This window comes from Echeneis naucrates, chromosome 12 (assembly GCF_900963305.1).
Source record: "Echeneis naucrates chromosome 12, fEcheNa1.1, whole genome shotgun sequence".
In the NCBI taxonomy this organism is placed as follows: domain Eukaryota; kingdom Metazoa; phylum Chordata; class Actinopteri; order Carangiformes; family Echeneidae; genus Echeneis; species Echeneis naucrates.
The window spans coordinates 7,855,718-7,875,634 of NC_042522.1; the positions used below are offsets into that span (position 1 = coordinate 7,855,718).

The following is a 19,917-nucleotide window of genomic DNA, read 5'->3' on the forward strand; positions in this document are numbered from 1 at the left end:
CATCCAAAGAGAAAGTGCATTTAATATATATATTATTATACGCATGTTAACAAATTTCAGTCTATGATGCATTTTGATGAGTCAAACCCACATGAAGCCTTTTGCTGTTGTGAATACTTGTTACCTCAAACACGTTAATCAGACTTTAAATCGGCCTGAACAAATGAGCAATTGAGTTTTATTTGCTAAACTTGTGCCCAACTGTTTTTAATGCATTTTCCCTAAGGAAAATTAATACAAGTCTCGGTCTCAACTTGGAAACAATGACCTTGTGGCTTAACGGCATGATTTTTTGAATAAAATGTTCAACTCTGAATGTCTCAATAAAATATGTTTTCAATTAGTCTCTGACAAAGTAATAATCACATGAATACAAGTGTAATGCATTCATAGATGGGAGCGTGTAAGACTGACACTGTGGAGCTCAGTATAAAGGTTATTTGGCTTGTCCTACAGAGAGGGTATCACAGCCAGCTGCTGGCTGATGTGTTGTGCAGTGGGTAGCTGCTGCTGTGTGATGGCTTCCCTCAGCAGGGATGAGTAATGGTAAATAAGAGTGGCAGCGTCGTCAAGGCTCTGCTGAAGCAGTGCCAGTACGAGGCCTACTGAAAAATGTCAGCATATCAATAGCATCACAAAGGTTCATCGGGAGGTTTGTGAGACAATTTGGGATTGTTGATGAGAATGTGACGGCTCTCACAATCTGGAGTGTCTCTGGCATTCAGTTTGTGAATTTTACAAAGAAAAGCATTCTCCTCAGAGGTGTTAAGCCCGTTTTTTTTTTTTTTTTTTTCTCAGTTCAGATTTAAAAATTCATGTTTGAATAAATGAATTTATCATCCTTTCTCCTAAGCAGTTTCGTTTGGATTTATGTATTTGACAAGACTGAAAAGAATAAAGTATGTGCTCAAAATATAGAGTTCTTTCAACTATTCAATATCAAGGTTTACCCACCCCCATCTCTGTCCTTGTTTTACTATGACCCACTGATTTTCAGTCCATCAAAACTAACAGCATGCCATACCATCCAGCTTCATCCCTACAATTCATTTTTAGATCCACCTCCGCATACACACTCAAAAAGACCCATCACATCCCACCTCCACCAGCCAGCCAGGCCAACTTCTTCCTTGGAGCCCACTCAGTCTCTGCAGCCGATGTGAGCCAATTACAGCAGTCTGGTTCCAGGATGGTCATCTGACATGCCTAGCTCTTGTTTTTTTTAACGCTCATTTAATAAAATATTGAATAGCCCCTGTGAAAGTGATGTGTTTGCACGCATCTCTTGTATACCCTGCGTGCACAGTAACACGCATGCAATTCTTGAATCACACAATAACAGCTTTATTGTTTTCAGAGTCAAATAAAAGCAACATTCTGCCAGATAATAAGCAGAAAGAAGAAACCAACAATAACAAGAAAAAAGGCTGTGAAGGAAAAAAATGCATCCTTGTAATTGAGCACCCGGTGTGGACTGACATCGGTTTTCTGCAATTAACTGTGAACATGCTTGTAAATTGGAGCTGTGTCTGCTGTGACATTCTAGATAATAGGGCCTTGTGAAAAATAAAATCTATTTTTAAATGTTCCGGTTACTTTATCCTTCATTAAGTACCAAAGACCCCAGCACTCGCTGCTCCCTGTTTGCCATTTGGGGGGTAAAAAATCATTACTATGTATTTTAATTCTGTGTCAAGGTTGGAGGAAAAAAGGGGAAGCTATGGAGGAGGGCAAAGATGAAAGGACACTTTCTGCTCTTGCAGCTCTACATGACTCTGCAAACAGAAGAGACTGTAACAGACTGTATTATACCCCACGTGGTGACATAGCCATAGAACAACAGGCAATATCTTGCTTTTATCAAAGCAGCTAAGGGAGATAATCCTGAAAGTAAAAAAACATTTGTGACATCCAATCAAAAACATATTTTCTATAAATATATATTGGATATTGAAGGCTGATTTCATAGTAATGGTGGCTTTATTTCAGAGACCTAACTGTGCATGGGTGGCTCATTTGCTTTCATCATTATGAAATTATTCATTGCTATAAAAAAATACTCACTTCATCCAATCAAACTGGGGCAAGATGGGGGAATATACCACAGGTGGTGATGAGGTATGTCCTGGGATCAGGTTGTGTTGTCTGACGTTGGAATTAGAGGTTTGTTCAAAGACATCAACTCCTTGCAGTGCGCTGCATTTTCCTACCTCACATTGTCACTGCACTGGATGTGCGCTTCCATCTAGTGTTTCATACACACAATTACATCTGTCGTCACACTTACCGTTAAAGAAATACATGATCAAATAAAATTTCTGGAGCCACCGGTACAATCGGTTCATGTTATGATGTAAAGCTATAAAATACATCAGTACATATCAGGCGCTTTAACGTGAGTGCTTTAATTCATTGCGCATGCGCAGAGCGGGGGGGGGCGGGTTTGTCTGTTTTGTTTTCGCCTCCGGTGAGATGCTTCAGACTCGTTCACACCGGCAGCCGCGAAGCTAGACACCTCTCAGGTAAAAAAAAAGAGAGATAAAGAAAGTAAACATCATTATGTATTTGTTGTAAGGGCCGTCCTTTTATATTGAACGGCCACTTTATGAAGCGACTTGTATCGCAGTTTAGACGACCTCCATCCGCATACACAACGCACTGATGCTGAGTGCTAGCTAACGTTAGCTGCACCAAACCGTTCAGCTAACTGTCGATCTTTTTTTTTTTTTTTTTTTTCCTGCACCGACTGACGCCAAACCACCTCCCCGTCCAGTCGGCCCAGGTTGATCCAAAATGAGTTAGTGTTGTTGTTTCTGCCGGGGCGGTCCGCTTTTTAGGATGAGCTTTTATGTCCGCTAGCTCTCATCGTGGGTCAGGTGGCTAATGGCTGCACCATTTTGTCATAGCTGACAAGTTGGTACAAAGTCCTCCGCGTCCGTGTTGGCTCCATTATATTACATTACATCACATCACATCGGTTTTATGTTGTCATAGTAAATCACGTTAGCGTCCTACAGTAGAGAAAGAGCCCAACATCCATTACATTACCGTGAATATCGTGAACGCGTTTAAAGCCACTGAACCAAATGAGCAACAAGAAAAACGTTTAGTACGTGTTTGTTTGTTCCTTTTTAAATAATGTTAGAAAGGAAATAGTCAGGAGCTACTACAGATTAAATGCAATAAAAACATTAAAAGTCGATGAGTTTTCGTAATACAAAAGTTAACCTTCAGTTGGGTACATTTTTAAAGAAACTCTTAAGTGGATTTTCTTGTTTCTTAAATTAGTACAGTATGTCTTCCATGCTTTTGTCCGCTGGTTTCTGTATGATCTTAATTTGTTGTTTATGGTCCTTGTACCTCATAGAGTGGTTGAAAGGGAAATAAACAAATTAAAAATGAAGATCCGAGAAGTTTGCGTTTTATCATTAATAATTACATACTTAATTGGATGTCATAACCACGGATTCAGAAAAGTTACTTTGAAAGCCACCACACTGACTTAGTTGAACTACAGCAAAGCTCCCCCAGGAGAAAGCCAATCCCATACCAGTTTCACAGATGTTCACAGGTTATTCAGTAACACACACAACAGACAGTGAAGTGTGTTGTGTGTCTGTGCACAACATGAGAATGTTAGGATTGCCTTCACAGAGATAAGGGTGATAAGGGAGAGAAAAAAAACAAAACAACAACAGAGATGGTTTTTGTCCAGTTGAGCCCCAATATTGCTCATAGTTTCTTTGGGTAATCACACAAAAAAGTACAAAAGTAATTCAGGAACTCAAATTACTACATTCATGTAGCTATTCTTTTAGCAACTTCTGCAAAGCCCTACGAGTGCAATGACATGTACTTCACTACTCCCACGCCCCGGACAGTGAATATAAACCATTTTTATCAGTTTTGCATCACCTTGATTATCCTGTTGTGACAATACACCAGAGCAATCACATGATAATAACAGCATCTGCAAGAGATGTTTAAGTAACATTTAAGAAGGAAATGAGTCACCAAAATTTCCACTTAAAAACTTGCTGAAAACAATCTTGTAGTATGTTAAGAGTTTGGTTACTGATTGATTTCATTTTGGTTCAAAGTTATACTTAATTTTCCCAGAAGAAATACACTCGAAATATATTCAACACACTTTTCTTGGTATTTAAAGTCATGTTACTAATGCCAACTTCTGGAGCTGGCTATGCCAAGGAATTTTTCAAGCATGCTACTGTGTGTGTGTGTGTGTGTGTGTGTGTGTGCGTGCGTGCGTGCGTGTGCGCGCGCAAGTGCACAAAAGTAACATCTTTGTACATTGACATGAATAAGGTATTATAATGAATATTGTTCAAAGCCAATATGTGTTGATAGAGATGAGTTTTTCTGTTGTCATGTATATTTACATATGTTGTGGTCATAATGAGCCCAACAAAAAAAGCTAAATCCTAACATCGCAGGCCCCAGATGGTGTGTTCAACAATACTGCTCCGTGTTATCCAGTTCCCAGCAGCAGGGATTCTGTACTGATCATACAGCTTTGTTTGCACAGCCTTGCTGTGCAAAGAACAGTTAGCTTCAGCTGTTAGATTGCAGTTGTATTGGCAGTGTATCCCTCTGATATGGAGTGAAAGTCTGTCAGAACGTTCCACACGATTCTGACCCACTGATGTTTATGATTTAATATCTAAAGCTAGCTCAATTTGCTGCTCCATTTGTTCAAGACAGAAATCTTAGTGCCGGAGGTCTAAAAGGAATTTTATCTTCCTCATTTTACTGAAAGGATATAAAAAAAAAAAAAAAAAAAAGCCAATCTTGTTGCCAGGAGCTCTGTTCTGACTAATAATGATTTATTGACCTTATTTAAGAAATGCTATTTCTTATGCAGTATTTTTTGAGATCTTGTTTGACTTGACAAACTCCTACTTACGGTGACCTTGTTTTAGCTTCCAAGAAGACAAAACCATGGGGAACACTAGCAGTGAGAGGGTTGCAATGGGCCACGGGGAGAAGGCTCAGCGGAGAGACAGCAGAGGTATCAAGGAGGGGGAGAGACCAAAGATCCTGATGGACAGCCCCGAAGATGCAGATATTTTTCATGGTGAAGATATGAAGGTAAGTCAGACAAGACTGCTATTAAAATTATGATTTCTGTCTTTTTCAAAGCCCTCTCTTTACATAATGCAAATCACCAAGCAGCTAATGGTGTTTGTTCTTTGATATTTCAGGCTCCTTTAGGGAAAGATGAGTTTCTTGCCTGGCAGCAAGACATGGAAGCAGATGACAAAGCGCCAACTTTAGATCGACCAACAGTCTTTCGCTGGAATGGAGATGGAAAGGAGGTATACCTCTCTGGGTCCTTCAACAACTGGGCCAACAAGATTCCCCTTACAAGGAGGTGGGAGTGTGTACTATGTGAAATTTAACAGGATACGATTCCCAAAGTGTTGCTGTTGAAATTAAGTGCACTTTCTAGAGGGCATACATTATATTAATGAGGTTGAAGTTTCAATGAGAAATTACTGTGTCAACTCTCCTGCATGCTAAATGTGCTCTCATCATCCATTAAAGTCAAAACACTTTTGTGGCCATTGTTGACCTGCCTGAAGGGGAGCATCAGTACAAGTTTTATGTGGACGGCCAGTGGACTCACGACCCGGCCGAGGTCAGTAATTATTCTATAAAAACACCCACTAATGTGACCTTTTGTCAGCTAGCGATGTTGTGGCAGTGGTGGTTTGTTCTACAGTACATGTAGAGGCTTTAAACAACTGGGTGTATTCCATCGGAAAATGTGTTCTTCTTCCAGTGATTACTCTCATTAACGTCTGTAGATAAAGCTATTACAGGTCTGATAACATTGAAAGGCTATTGAACAAGTATTATCATGACAAAATGAATAGTAGTTGCGCGGTGTATTATTGCACGCTGCATCTTTATCAGTATCACAAAGGGTAACTTTAAGTCTACATAATTCATTTTTATGTCAGCTGCAAACATTTATGAGGCCTATTATTGCCTTTCGATGTCCACCAATCAGAAATTCTTACACTTAATACCTTTCAAACAGAGAATTGATTTCACAATGCTGCTATGCGGCAAGGACCTTGTAGCCTCCTGTTTATGGGGCCTGTTTATACACCACCAGCACCCCTTGATTTAAAATCTTTTAATCTTTGCTCGTCTCGTATTTCTAATTGCAAATCAATTAGAAATACTTAAATCTCTAAATCGTAAATCTGTCTCCTTTATTATGTTTTATCGAATTGTCTTAGTGCATGAAATGTGCTGGTGAAATAAAGCCCCCTTACCTTGCCTTAAAAATAATTCATTGTGCATCTTCTTTCTTCACAGCCAGTTGTAACAAGTCAGCTTGGCACAGTCAACAATGTCATCCAGGTGAAGAAAACTGACTTTGAGGTGTTTGATGCTTTAATGGTGGACTCTCAGAAATGCTCCGACATGTCTGGTGAATATCAACAAACACTCTTCATGTCTGATTCACCAAGAGCAGAATATAGGTTTTAGAAGCAGATATTCAGATATCAGAAAACATGAGCAAATTTAAACCGACATTGAAATTTTGTGCTATTTGGCAAAAAAGGCTAGTACTTCTACAGAGCTTATGAGGAAATGTTTCCAAGTCATGTTTGGTTTTAGTCATGACCTTTTCCACTCTCCTCCCTTCCTCAATTAGACCTCTCCAGCTCTCCCCCTGGCCCATATCACCAAGATGTCTATGTTCCAAAACAGGAAGAGAAGTTTAAATCTCCACCCATACTCCCACCACACTTGCTTCAGGTCATTCTCAACAAAGACACTGGGATATCTGTAAGTATCTGAAACGCAATAAGTTATTACATTGTGGATTTTCTTGATTTATTGTTTCTATCCATTTTACACAAAAACTGTTAAAACTGTTTCCATAAAATGACAATATGGTTAAATGTTCAAACTACAGTGAAAAAGAAACCATTTGGTCATTAATGTAATAAATTATCATTCATTTGCATGAAAAAGTAGTCAAATCAAATAGAAAAATGAAATATAAATAAAATATGCTCAATGCTTTAGTTTCTTTGTTTTTTCCAGTGTGATCCTGCATTACTGCCAGAACCCAACCATGTCATGCTCAACCACCTCTATGCTCTTTCAATCAAGGTAAGGTCTCCAGTTGATTGACCCCACCCCCACCCCAAACACAAACACACACACACACACGCAGAATTTGGTATTTTTTCAGCTGTTGAAATTTGGAAAAAAGTTGCCAGTTGAACTTGTGTACTGACTGCCCAGCTGCTGTTAACGGAGGAGAAGGACAAAGTATTCAAACATTCTGACAGGAAAAACAAACAAGGCAGGCATGACAGTCAATTGTCAGACTAATGGCAGCGACATGCTGTATATTGTTTTGTACACACACACAACCTTTTGCCACATTCCTCTTTGAATTACTTACAATATTAAGCTGAACAACAACATCAACAGCAACAACAGCACATTTCTATGACATGACATGTACTTACCATACTGTATGGCAAGATTAACCAAGTTTGTCATACAATTTTAGTAAATTCATTTAGTGCCATTTAGTGCCATAGAAATGTATTGTGTTGTGTGTTACACATAGTCCAAATCAGAGCTGAGTTGGATCATAAGGACAATTGAGTCCTCTTTCAAATTAAGTCACAATACAAAAACATCTCATCTGTTTTCTGTTGGAGAGGATTGAGTTCGGTCTGTCTAAAAAGGACTATACTTGAAAATATCCTAATACTGTTTCACTTCTAATATTCTCACTGGGTGATAATTTTGTAGTTTAATACACTTAACACCTTAGAACAGTGTTTGTCGTTGACTGATGCATTTGGCTATTTTGTTAGATGACAAATATTGAGCTGTGTGCAACTGACCTACATGTGAGTGGAGAGTAGGAGACAAACAAACAGAGAGATGAGGCACTAGGCACAATGAAAATCTGATATGATGATGTGAGTTGCTAACAGCGCTCCCACAACAATCTTGACCTGGTGTTGTTTTGAGATCGCTTGGCAGCTGGTCAGATTTCTGCATGACCTTGTTCACAGCATGTTTTTCTTTTCAAAACATCACAGTTTTTCGACTGTGATCCAAGATGAGTTAAATTTCTTATAGATTGTTTATTTTGAAAAAACTTCTAAGGCATGGTATAAAGTGCATGTCACCAATGCATTTGGGATGTGTCCGTGCCCATTTTCGCTCTTCAGCAGTGTAAAAAATAAGCACCAGGCACATTTTTTTTAAAAGAGGTTGTACTTAGCCTCTTAATGAATCATGTGAGTGCTTTGCTTTGGGTGTGACAGGCAATAAACAATGAGCACCCTCTCCCATGCCCTTTAAGAGCAAGCACCTTGTTGAATTGTTATTACAAGTGCACAGTGTTTCCCACATAATTAAATCCTATTTGTGGTGAGCTCATTACATATTGTAGCCAGTGAGCTCAGTCCTGGCAACAGCACACAGCAGGTCTGTGCACCCTGAGGGGCAAGAAAGACCTGAGCAAATCAAAATGTTTTGCACAGCTCTACCAAGACACAATGGCACAAATCACGTTATACATCTTTCATATCATACGATAAGGTGTGCGAATACATTTTCAGTTCATTATGAAACTGTGGTGTGCCAAATTTGGACTGGGTGATGGATGGGGAAGAACTGAAGTGTATTTACCAGGTGGTAAGAACAAAGACTTCTCTGCAAAGGCTCATTTATGTTGGAAGACAAGCCATGATACTAACCCACAAAAACACAAGGTGCCACAAAAACTGCGTTGACTTTCTGAGGATCTGTATTGTAATGTTGCGTCTGATTTATCAACAACATTTTGCACACCCACTGCATGTGTACAACAGGAAGTGGGTGTGCCAGTTGTGCAGCCGTCCATGTAAGTGCGTATTACGCTCTTGATCATTTTTTTTTATCAGCCAATCCTTCAGTTTTCACTGCCTCAAGATAACAATGCTCCAACAATGTTCCTGACAACAGCCATGGGCGCTCACCAAACTGTTGTTTTATGACAGGCTTTTGTTAATTAATGGCAGATTAAAAGTGATTCTGCAGATTTGACAACACACCAGTGTTAATGGGGAATAGTGAGCTGAGAATATCTACAAAATCTGTGGGTAGTCCTCCAACTGCTGATTTTTTTTTCCCTCCGTGTCACATTTTTTTTCTGTCACAGGATGGCGTGATGGTGCTCAGTGCGACCCATCGCTACAAGAAGAAATACGTCACCACCTTACTATATAAACCTATCTGATTTGAAGATTCTTTTTAACGCCATCCCAGTGTGTAACTGTACACCAAGTGTACAAAATAGGAGCTCCATCATGTTTTTCCATGAAGTGAGATGAGAGACCAGGTGAGGCTGGGATCTCATTAAATTTAAATCTATATCCTGACTATAAGAGGCAGCTCTGAATAAGATGGAGAAGACGAAATGAAGATCAAAAGATAAATATTGCCAAATCTATAGAATTGGGTTTTATTTAACATTAAGTTTATAGTGTTTACTATAAGAATGCCCGTAGATGTATACATAAACAAGATTATATGATACAGTGAGAGATGTGCACTGTAAATTTAAATTATTTATCATTTATATCTTTGTAAAAATCTGTGGTAATATAAGTTTAAATTCTGACATTATTTCATCTATTCTGAGATTTGGACTATGAAATTCTGAGAATGTATCTTTCATACTTCGCTGTATACCCAGTTGTTGTGCACATTGGCTGAGCAGGATCAATGCCAAGCAATTCCCAATGTCCTTCATAATTTGCCGTTGTATTTGTACTCTGACAGCCCTATGGAGTTTTCAAAAAATGCTAACTTTGCTTCGTATACATAGAGAATCACTTATGTTGACACACAATGGCGCAGTGATGTGATAATCAATGCAGACATTAAATGTCTTGAGAAGAATTGGAACTGAATGACCTCTGACACATGAGGTTGCTGCTGCCTTTCCTACGGATGTGAAGACACCAGTACAATCACGAATGTGAATGTTCAGGTCAAAAAAAAAAAAAAAAGCACTGCAGTAGTATTCCACTGTTTCCATTTATGTACCTTGAAATAGATTTCATTTTATTTAGTATGAGCAGAGAACACAGCAGATATTTTTCTATTATTTGTGAAATATTCATTCAGTGAATTGTTTTCTATTTTGGTCAGTGACGTGGTATCACGTTTAGAGCTGTTTCAGTGTAGTTGCAGTGGTGTCAGTCACGCATCTTTCTGTAATAGCACATTGTTAATTAGCACTAAGAACTTGTGGTTGAGACCAAAACCATATCATAAATGACTTGGTCCAACCTTCTTTATCAGTTTTGCACTATGATAGTAAATATTATTTTTATGTAGAATATGTCCACTCACAGCATCACAATTTAAAAACTTTAGTTTTAAATTAGTAGTTTTCACACTGATATACCTTTGCACAAGTTATACTAATGATTTTCCTTTTTGATACAGTGTAAATGCATCCCTGCTGAATTAGGCAGTGTAACATTGTTAGTTTGAGCCAAGATGAATTCATGGTTAATGTAAAATGATAACAGCGGCTGGTGACAGAAAAAGTGGTCAGCGAAGAGCTACAACACTTGACAAAGGGACCAGTAAGGACCGTGTAATGGACTGGAACTGTTACTGAGGCATTATAACTTGAATGTTTTTGTCTATGTTATTAATGGTCTGTGTGTACTTCATCATGTTTAAAGGATTGAGGACAGTTTAATTTCAAAAGTATGATTTGAACCATCAACATATAATTAACACGTGCTGTCTATATGTAATTAACCTTAAACAAATGAGACCCTGGTGTTGTTTATCAGCCAGACTAGACTGTCACGGCTCATAATGTTTTTTGTTTGCGTTCATCTGCTCTTGTCTCAGAAGAAACATCGTATTAACAATATGATGCTGGATATTCTAATTTATTGCAGGATCATTTAAACTGTTGTTGAGCCTTTAAGCCAAGCTGGTGTGTATAGATTTTCCATTTTGAGAAATATTTGTATTAAAGATGAAGTTGCAGTACACATTCACATGCAGTTTGCTTTTTGTTTTTTTGTGTGTGTATTTGTTTACTGTCAGCGGTTTTGTATGGATTTTGTCCTCCGTCTAGCCATTTTTATAATGAAACTATCACATTAAAACAGACTGCAAAGATCATTTATCAGATTTTTTTTTTTTTTTTATTTCAAACAATTACTGGATTGATAGAAAGAAAATGAAAAAAATGTAAAATAAAATAGTATTGTGAACAGAAGTTATTTAACAAAATGGAATAAGAGCATTTAAGCAGAGGTTTTTGGTGCACCCAACATTTTCCTAATGAATTTAATTATGTGCACGCAGTTAAAGCCTGTATTTACTAACCTTAGTTTTTTACAGACTGGTATCCAAAAAACCTTAATAACTGCAATTTATTTACAGAACTGCCACAGAAAACAGATTCAGTCCCTTCGTCTGTTTTACCTCTGAGCACTTAGCTCCCAACTATTTTGTCATGGGATTTTCCATGTCTCTTTGCACATGGTGGGAGAACTAAAATAGCTGTTTACATTTAATCTCATGTTTATGTTTCTCTGCTTTGGGAACAGTACTATTGCATAATAGTAAGGTTCAGGTTAAGCATTCTTTCTTTTGACTATTTATAATAGACAGCTAATTCACGTGTGCTTGTCAGTTTTACAAAATAAAGATCTATTACACGTATAATAGATCTTTATTTTGTCTGTCTTTTGCGCAACAAATGCTAGTAAGTGCTGCACTTAGGACACAGCGTGTAAGACGTTCATGGACATTATGGTGTGTCATGCACAGTCACAGCTTGCACGTCTTGACCAGTGTGTGACCTGTGATCAGGAGGGCGGAGAGAGTTCAGACAAATTACACAAACACTAGTAAATCAGTAAGGCAGCACACACCTCACCCAAAGCTGTGCACTGCGTCATTATCACAGAAAATTGCTTAATTGGAAACGATCAATGATGCAAATAGAAAATTTGTATCTTTTGTAACCATTTACTGGTTAAGATGGCCAAAAGTGTCTGGACAGCTTTTAACCCATAACGGGTAGATAAGCATTCAATTCAGAAACACTGGGCATCAATCTTCTGTCGGAACAGTCTATGCTCTTCTGCAAATGGAGATTCTGCCAATCATGAGGCATGGTTATTGGAAAAGCAACACCTGGATCGCTCTTCTCCAGTTGAGCCCAAAAATTATGAATGTATCTGATATCAGGGGTCAGCACAAGACAGTGGTGGTCTTACTAAAACGAAAAATGCGATGTCAAATATAAGTGAAATCATAAATTAGAAAATTAGAAGATATGGGCAATTAGCTGCTGTGAAAACTGAAGAGAGCTTGTCACTTAAGTCACAATAAGTCTTGCAACCAGAAGTCTCAATATGAGCTCACAGGATCATTTCAAGCAAAAATTAAAATTAAATGATCAGGATGAATTTGACGTTTTGTCTGTTTGTCTGCTGCAAGTGTAGGAAAATGAAAATTCAGAGCTAAAAGTAAACAAAACACTTCCCTTATATATTTAGCGAAACGAAAGTGGCATTGAAAATGTGCTAAGCGTAATTCCCATGCTGACAAAAACGGCTGAAGAACGAAGTTTACGAAGGACGTCAAACATTTGACAACAGTTAAGGAGAGTTCACCGGGTATGGGAGTTTTGATTTGTTTTACACATGCTAGCCTGCGTTTGAATATCAGATCCCGTGCATGATGAGGCGTGTGACCCTGGGTGGTATGAACAGCTGACGGGGCAGTTCCCAAGGCCTCACGCTTCATATATAAGGAGGTTTTGATCTCAGAGTGACAGAACTCCCTGGCTGAAGTTGTGACAGGATGATTACCCTCCAGACTCTGCTTCTCTTGGCTACAAGCCTCTGTGTTGGTGAGTATTTGAACAGGAAAAGCTCTGGGTGATGCCTTTGAATACAAGCACCTATGAGTTAGATTCCGATTGATCCCCCTTTTCTGTCTTTCAGCCCAGTCCTTGGACTACAAGGCACTGAACCAGTTCAGAAAAATGATCCTCTGTGTGATGCCTGATAGCTGGCCTGTCTTGGACTATGCTGACTATGGCTGCTTCTGTGGAAAGGGAGGCTCTGGCACGCCTGTGGATGAGCTGGACAGGTCACCTTTCGTTCGCTCTTTTTGGTGCTAAAATGACAAGAACCTGAAAGATTATCCAGCTGGTAACATGTTTTAATTAACCCCTTAGATGTTGCCAAGTGCATGACCAGTGTTATACAGACGCCATGCAGCACCCTGAGTGCTGGCCCATCATCGACAACCCTTACACCGAGTTTTATGACTACAGCTGTGACGAGCAGAACAAGAAGGTCACCTGCGGCAGTGAGTACACTGAGACTGAAAGCATTTCCTGTTCATTTGTTCATGAAAGCTCTGGTGTAAATTAATTTCCACTTGTCCCTTACTATATTATTTGTTATTATCGGTTAAAAAAGACACTGATGTTGAAGAGGAAAAAAATCTCAAATAAGATTTGTACTATTCTGAGTTTTTATTGATAATAATTAAAGCTCTTTTCTTTCAGACAAAAACAATGAATGCGAGATGTTCATCTGTGAGTGTGACAGGAAGGCTGCCGAGTGTTTCGGCAGATCCCCTTGGAATCCCGAGCACGAGCACCTGCCCAGTGACAAGTGTCAGTAAAGACTTTTAAATAACAATTGTTTTGTTAATTTATTAAGAATCACTAATGTATTCGATATGTTCTTGCAGACCTGGTGTTGTACAGCCAAATCCAAAATGTGAATTTTATCTTGACCACAGCTATCCATGATTTTGCTTTTGCTTTCTTTCAGTGTTTGAACTGTGATGTTAGCGTGACAATAAATACAATAGCATCTCCACTGATGAGCATTTAAGGTTATAATCTTAGCCCAAGTGACCAATAGAGGGCAGCATGGTCCACCTATTTCTTTCCTGGCCTGCAGGATAAACCATCCCATGCTGTTTTTGTTTTTATTCACCTCTCTGTAAATCTCCAAAATCTAGCATGTAATATTTGCAATTAAAAAATATTAAAAAATCAACATTTGCATGGAACACAAGAAAAATAATATTTTAGTTTCAGTTTTGCTTCTGTTCTTTGTGGGTATGAAGTGGACTGTTTCACACAGTTTTTCTGAATGCATCAGCAAGTAAGTAAGCAAGTAAGCACTTCCACCCTCCATCCCTGACACAATCAGACTAATGCTCTCCGAGGAAATATACATATAAACGCACTTCAGTGAGAAGTATGTTAAAGACAAACACAATCAGATCGCATTTCTGATCAGACTGTAGGTTTACAAAGTACAAAACAAACACCTTTCTGCAGTTAAAGCTCATGATTCCCGTGGATTCATTTTTCCAGCAGCTCCCATGAGCCACTTTAACTAAGACAAACAGCAGTACACCACAAAACAAACTCTCTTTTGGTCACAAAGACTCTATTGGAAGCTCATTTTGTATTGCTACCTCATTATTTGTACTACTTTTTCCTTAGAGGCAGTCTTTACTTGTTATGTACAAGTCCCCAGGCACCAGGAGGCTGTGGGTGGGATGTGGTTGCTTGTGAGATTGTTTGGGTTCAGAATACAAGTGGATTCAGCCGGCCACCACTGTTAGCTCCCAGCAGCTCGCTCTTTGGTTTGGTCTTCAGGGCATTGTTCAGACAACACTGAGCATCGGAACTGTAAGCAACAGCTGCTGGTAGCTGGCTGCTGGCCACCGGCTGTGGCTGCTACTGGCTCAAAGATACAGAGAGGAAAAATACACATGGACCACTTAGTGAAATTATGAACCTTTCAGTGTTGGTGCTGTATGGTTGTTAAAGGCTGTTGGTGCAGCTGGTCGTGTCTTGCACTGGCCAGCAGAAAATGATGATTATGATGGTGCACCTTGTGCTGATTTCCTAAATTGAGAGGATTTCTTTTAAAACTGTTGTTTGAAGCCAGGTCCAAATTGTTGAACATAATGAAAGACCTTGTTTTCACTAGAGGATGAAGCCAGCATTACTGTCCAGGGCACAAAACACAAGTCAATGGCCATTTTGATCACGAGTGACTTGAGAAATAACCCATATGAGTGCTTTCTGCTGTCGCTGCTGTTGTCAGGATGATATCTTTTGTCAGCTTTCAAATTAAAACAAGTGTAAGAGGAGATAACAAGTAAAAGTCAAACATCATTATTAGGTCTGTGTGTAAAAAGAAACAAAAACCCAAACCTTTACAGAACTCACTCACTCACTCATCTTCATCCGCTTTATCCGTTTCCGGGTTGCGGGGGCTGCTGGAGCCAATCCCAGCACACATTGGGCGAGGGGCAGGGTACACCCTGGACAGTCCATCGCAGGGCCAACACACAAGGACAAACAGAGACAAACAACCACTCACACTCACATTCACACCCACCATCAATTTAACGTTGCCAGTTAACCTATACATGCATGTCTTTGGACGGTGGGAGGAAACCCACACAGACACGGGGAGAACACGCAAACTCCGCACAGAAAGGACCCAGGCCGGGAACCGAACCCGTGACCTTTACAGAACTGATTCTCTTTATTTCACACTGTTCCGTTGGGTCTTCCTGCTGCTGCTTGCAACATGTCCCACAGCACCATTCAGTTCACCACTCACCATTCAAGACTGGTTTCCAGTGTCAGATCGTGTTGCTAATGGGTCAGTACATTCACACAGTTTATTGAAGAGATGTACTTTGTGTCCCAGTGACTCCTGTTTCCTAGCAGTAACTGCACACCTTTGTCCTTGTGTGGAACAGGTTTTGCTCCATGGTTACCAAAAAGGTTGATACAAATGTGGACTTTCTGCTGCGACATGGTCTGCAGCACAAGTTTGATGGTTATGAAAGATTGTGCAGGTTTACTTCAAATAGCAAAAGCAATGAGCAGGATAAAATCTGTTCAAATATACTGACTGCCACGTTGCGATTTTAAATGCTGGCATCTTCTCAGCGTTTATGTGCTTTACTACTGGAATGAACTGAGTTTGTTGTTACCCGAAGCATCAGAAACTTTTCTTGGATGCTTCCTAGGTTTTCCTGCCATAGGCTGCGCCATTTGTCTAGTTGCTGTAGCCAACTCTGTACAGTTTTGCCTTTCTTCCACTCTGGCAAAGCAGCCTTTGCTGGCTGACATGAAACGGATCACTTCAGGTGCTCAGCGTGAAATGCCACCACAGATACCAGATGTAAAATGATATACTGTATACTGCGAAATGCAAAGAGAGCTAATGCCAGACTCCACCATTATGCCGCTGAGTCTGATAAATGAATGTGTGCCTTTGGATAGAAGGTGCAGAAACCTGCTACATGTGTGGAATATTCACATGCGACGTACACCCTCCTCTGTGACAATTCCCAACGGCGGGACTGGTACAGACAAAGAAACAAGTCTAACAGAGAGGTGACTCAGAAGGAGTGGAAGAGGAGAAGCAGAGGGAGACACTGTCTCACAATCTCTGGCTGCCACAGTGTCTAATAATGACTCCACCCTTGCATAAACACAAACCCACGCATTATCCAGGGCGCTCACTTGTCCTGATGCTGCCATGGTTACTCACTATTTGGCATACCAACCATGATCAGAACAAGAGGTAACAACCTCCAGCATGTTGTTCAACTTTTCCCAACAGGTTGGGGAGTGTCTACGGTCTAGGACGAACTGTCCTGTGCAAACTATCTGTGTGGCATTGATTTTGTCTGGTATGCAAGAAGGAAATCTGAGCCTGAGCCAAGAGTATTAATGTCCGTGTGAAAGTAAATCGTGAGCATAGCCATTCATTCCAGTGGCTTGGAGAAAATAGGTTAGTGGCTGCAAGTATAAAACCTTCTTGGAATAATCACTTTGTGCACTCACACATGTTTTCTCTGAGACAAACACAAGTCTCATGTTTTCACTTTAGGGGTTTCTGGTAACGAAATCAGGACTTGTGCTGCGTTGTGTTCCAACATGCGCTATTACACAGTCCAGTTGTAAATGGTCATTAAGTTGTCACTTCTGCAGGGAAGAGAAAGAAAAACTTTTTTTTTTTTTTAAGGATTTAATCAGAACATTAATGAAGACTGTTATTCACATTTCAGCAGGGTAGTTGAGCTGCTTTTCTAATCTTTAGGCTTTAGTCAATCTAACACTGAGATTTGAGAAAGCTCACAGTTATTCATAAATACATACATGCATACATTCATATATTAACATTATTTACAGCCCCACTGAGAACATTTGGGATAATTTCTCTGGTCTAATTAGTGGACCAGACTTTTCCACAGTACTCTGACTCCTCTGGAGAGGCTGCAGATCAGTAGAGTTCTTGAGGGACCAATGTGAAAGCCAAGATGGTGGCCGATACACAGGGTAGAGGCGGTTACCTTCGCCATTGTTGGCTTTTTCCATGCACACCCTGTAATTCTGTCCTTTGTTGTTGTCCCAGTGTGGTGTGGCACCAGGACCCGACCTGAAGGACACACAAAACTCGATCCGCTCCTTTGGATCTATGTTCTGTGGTAAGCTTAAGTCAAAGGCAAAAAGTCCCATATCCGAACCCCTGTAGTGCAGCTGCTGCAGAAATGTGCAGGGAATGTCATGATGGCTCTTCCAAGAGTCAAAGGTCACCCTTAGATGCACAGCATTCTCAGCACTGCCATGGAAGACCCACACTTTGCCTCTGAGGGACTGATCTGTAATATTACAGCTTTCCAGTTGTACGCGCATCTCTCTCAGATGTGCGAGGAAGGCTTTAAAGTCCACTGCGGGCTGAGGGAAACCCAGCCTAAACTTGTAGCGCTGAATGTTTTTTGAGGGTGACTGTTGACCTTGCAGTTGGGCAGATGAGGGTGTCATCAGCAGAGTGGAAGAGTTAGAGGTGGGTTCAGGGGTGAACAGGCGCACGGCAGTGAGCGCCAGTCCCATTGCGTCTGCGAACACCACACGCTTCTTGTTCCCGCCGCTGTTATCCCTGCGGAAACAACTCCGAGGCTCTGATGGTGCAAAAGAGGAGGGCGGCAATGAGGTCAAAGGCAAGGAAGAGTAACGCGGGGAGTGAGCGCGGCTCCTGGGCAGACTATCAGTCGGCCAACAGCGATGCTTCGCTGGTTTCATGGGTGACATGGACAGCAGCTGGTAAAGTGGCTGGCGCTGACTGAGACTCAGACACACGGCAAGGTCGACTGGCATCACGGCAGCCTGAGGATGACCACCTAAGGCATGGAGAACTCTGAGGGCGAATTGGATTTCAATGAGATCAACTCACCAGGGTGATTGCACATATTTCTCCTTTAGAAATTCTGCTTTTACTACTTGTTCTTTTGCCTGACAAGTGATATTAATGTAGCTATGACAGGAATGATTAAATGAAAGAACAGCAGCTTACCTTGTACAATTCATCGTCAGATGCACGGTAGGGCACTTGTCTTTTCTCAAGGCCTGTAGCCAATTCAAAATAATCTATAAGAAGGAAACGGGGAGAAAATTCAGTAAAATATCTGAGTGAATCAAAGAAGAATCAGTCAAAAGATAACCTTTCCACAATATTGGTTACTGCTCTGGAATAAAACAACAGCTTATTGCCTAAAAGCTAAAAATGTGGAGGTATTTTATTAAAAGCAGGGCATACTCACAGATATGTTGTTTCCACCAGTCAGAGAAAAAGAAAGAGAAGGCTGTAGTCTTAGTTGCTCTCTGCTACCTCTGGAGCTTATGAGGTGAGTTTGTGAATGAGGCCGAACCCACTGACACCAAATTTATATATTGGTCGGGTTTCACCAATCAGGTGAGGCGCCTTTGTTTTTGTTCAGCCCCTACAAAACAGGCATGTGGAAAGTAGGGCAGTTTTCTTTGATATTACATTTAACACTGCTCTTTTTTAATATCACCCATCTATAAATAAAGTTTCAGAACAATTCAATGTGTATGATTCTATTTGAGCAGTTTATGGCATGACCCAGGAGTAAAGAAAACAAGTGGAACAGGCATAAGCAGTAGAATATACTTGCAGACCAGTGGAAGTGTGAATATGAAAAACATCAACAGATAGCCCTTTTTTAAAAATTTAAATTAAAGACCTCTGTTTTCCCCGGTGCCAGTTAAAAGGAGGCTGCGAGCACAATATCCAATTAAACTCTAAATTCAAAAGTTAGAATGTAAAAATTTGTCCATTAAATGTGTGAAATGGTGGTGTTTTTCTTCTCCCTGTCCTCTTTTAAATTTAAATTGTAAATCAGGCTGGCAGGCATAGTGCTCTCATTTTGAGATTAGAAAAGGGATGGACTTCAGGAGAAAATTGTAATGCTATCATAAAAAGAAGTCACCCAACATTAAGCTTTGATGTCGCCGAAGGAGAGAATAACTGTCTATTGTTAAGTGAAACAGTACATTGATATAATGTACGAAAATGGTAAATAATCATTAAACTAAAGCAGATTAGCCATAACATTTTTTTTTTATTTGCACCATCTTTTCATATGTTAAATGACTATATGGAAGGAAAGTTATTTCCATGTATTAATTGTGTATGTTTGTGAATTATTGAGAGTTTAATTTACAAAGTAAAACGTAGAAATGATTAGAGTGTAGCACAGTATAGTTTAATAGCTTGTAAAATTGTCTTAAATGTTTTCTTCCAAAGAGTTGGTTGAGAATACTGGTGAAATACTAATGTCCTGTCAAGGCAACACGGGACAGTCTACTGTGCACTAATTAAACATACGCATGGTTTGCTTAACTTGCACAAAAAACATATAGAGTTTGCTTCAGAGTCACCGTTAGGTGTATTTGATTGAACGGTTGAACAGGGCTGATTATTTCCTACAGTTTCAAGTCGATGGTAAACT

At 39.9% G+C, this 19,917-nt stretch overlaps 3 protein-coding genes across 3 annotated transcripts; 2 read left to right on the top strand and 1 right to left on the bottom strand.

Moving 5' to 3' along the window:
* Positions 1-2,462: 2,462 nt before the first annotated feature.
* prkab1a (protein kinase, AMP-activated, beta 1 non-catalytic subunit, a) lies at positions 2,463-10,129 on the top strand. Its single transcript, XM_029516521.1, has 8 exons — positions 2,463-2,522; positions 4,941-5,109; positions 5,223-5,392; positions 5,566-5,659; positions 6,349-6,463; positions 6,692-6,825; positions 7,087-7,155; positions 9,215-10,129. Exons 2-8 carry the CDS (start codon positions 4,960-4,962, stop codon positions 9,290-9,292), a joined length of 810 nt encoding a protein of 269 aa, XP_029372381.1. The 5' UTR covers positions 2,463-2,522; positions 4,941-4,959; the 3' UTR covers positions 9,293-10,129.
* A 2,774-nt stretch (positions 10,130-12,903) lies between these two features.
* On the top strand, positions 12,904-13,814 carry LOC115052139 (phospholipase A2, minor isoenzyme-like). The gene is made up of 4 exons (XM_029516082.1): positions 12,904-12,952; positions 13,047-13,194; positions 13,283-13,416; positions 13,619-13,814. The coding sequence occupies exons 1-4, from the start codon at positions 12,904-12,906 to the stop codon at positions 13,735-13,737; spliced, it is 450 nt and encodes a 149-aa protein (XP_029371942.1). The 3' UTR covers positions 13,738-13,814.
* Positions 13,815-17,127: 3,313 nt separating this feature from the next.
* Positions 17,128-18,795, bottom strand: ppp1r3c2a (protein phosphatase 1 regulatory subunit 3C2, duplicate a). The gene is made up of 3 exons (XM_029516081.1): positions 18,706-18,795; positions 18,459-18,532; positions 17,128-18,302 (listed from the first exon to the last, which is right to left on the bottom strand). Exons 2-3 carry the CDS (start codon positions 18,470-18,472, stop codon positions 17,291-17,293), a joined length of 1,026 nt encoding a protein of 341 aa, XP_029371941.1. The 5' UTR covers positions 18,473-18,532; positions 18,706-18,795; the 3' UTR covers positions 17,128-17,290.
* Between the last annotated feature and the right edge of the window lie 1,122 nt (positions 18,796-19,917).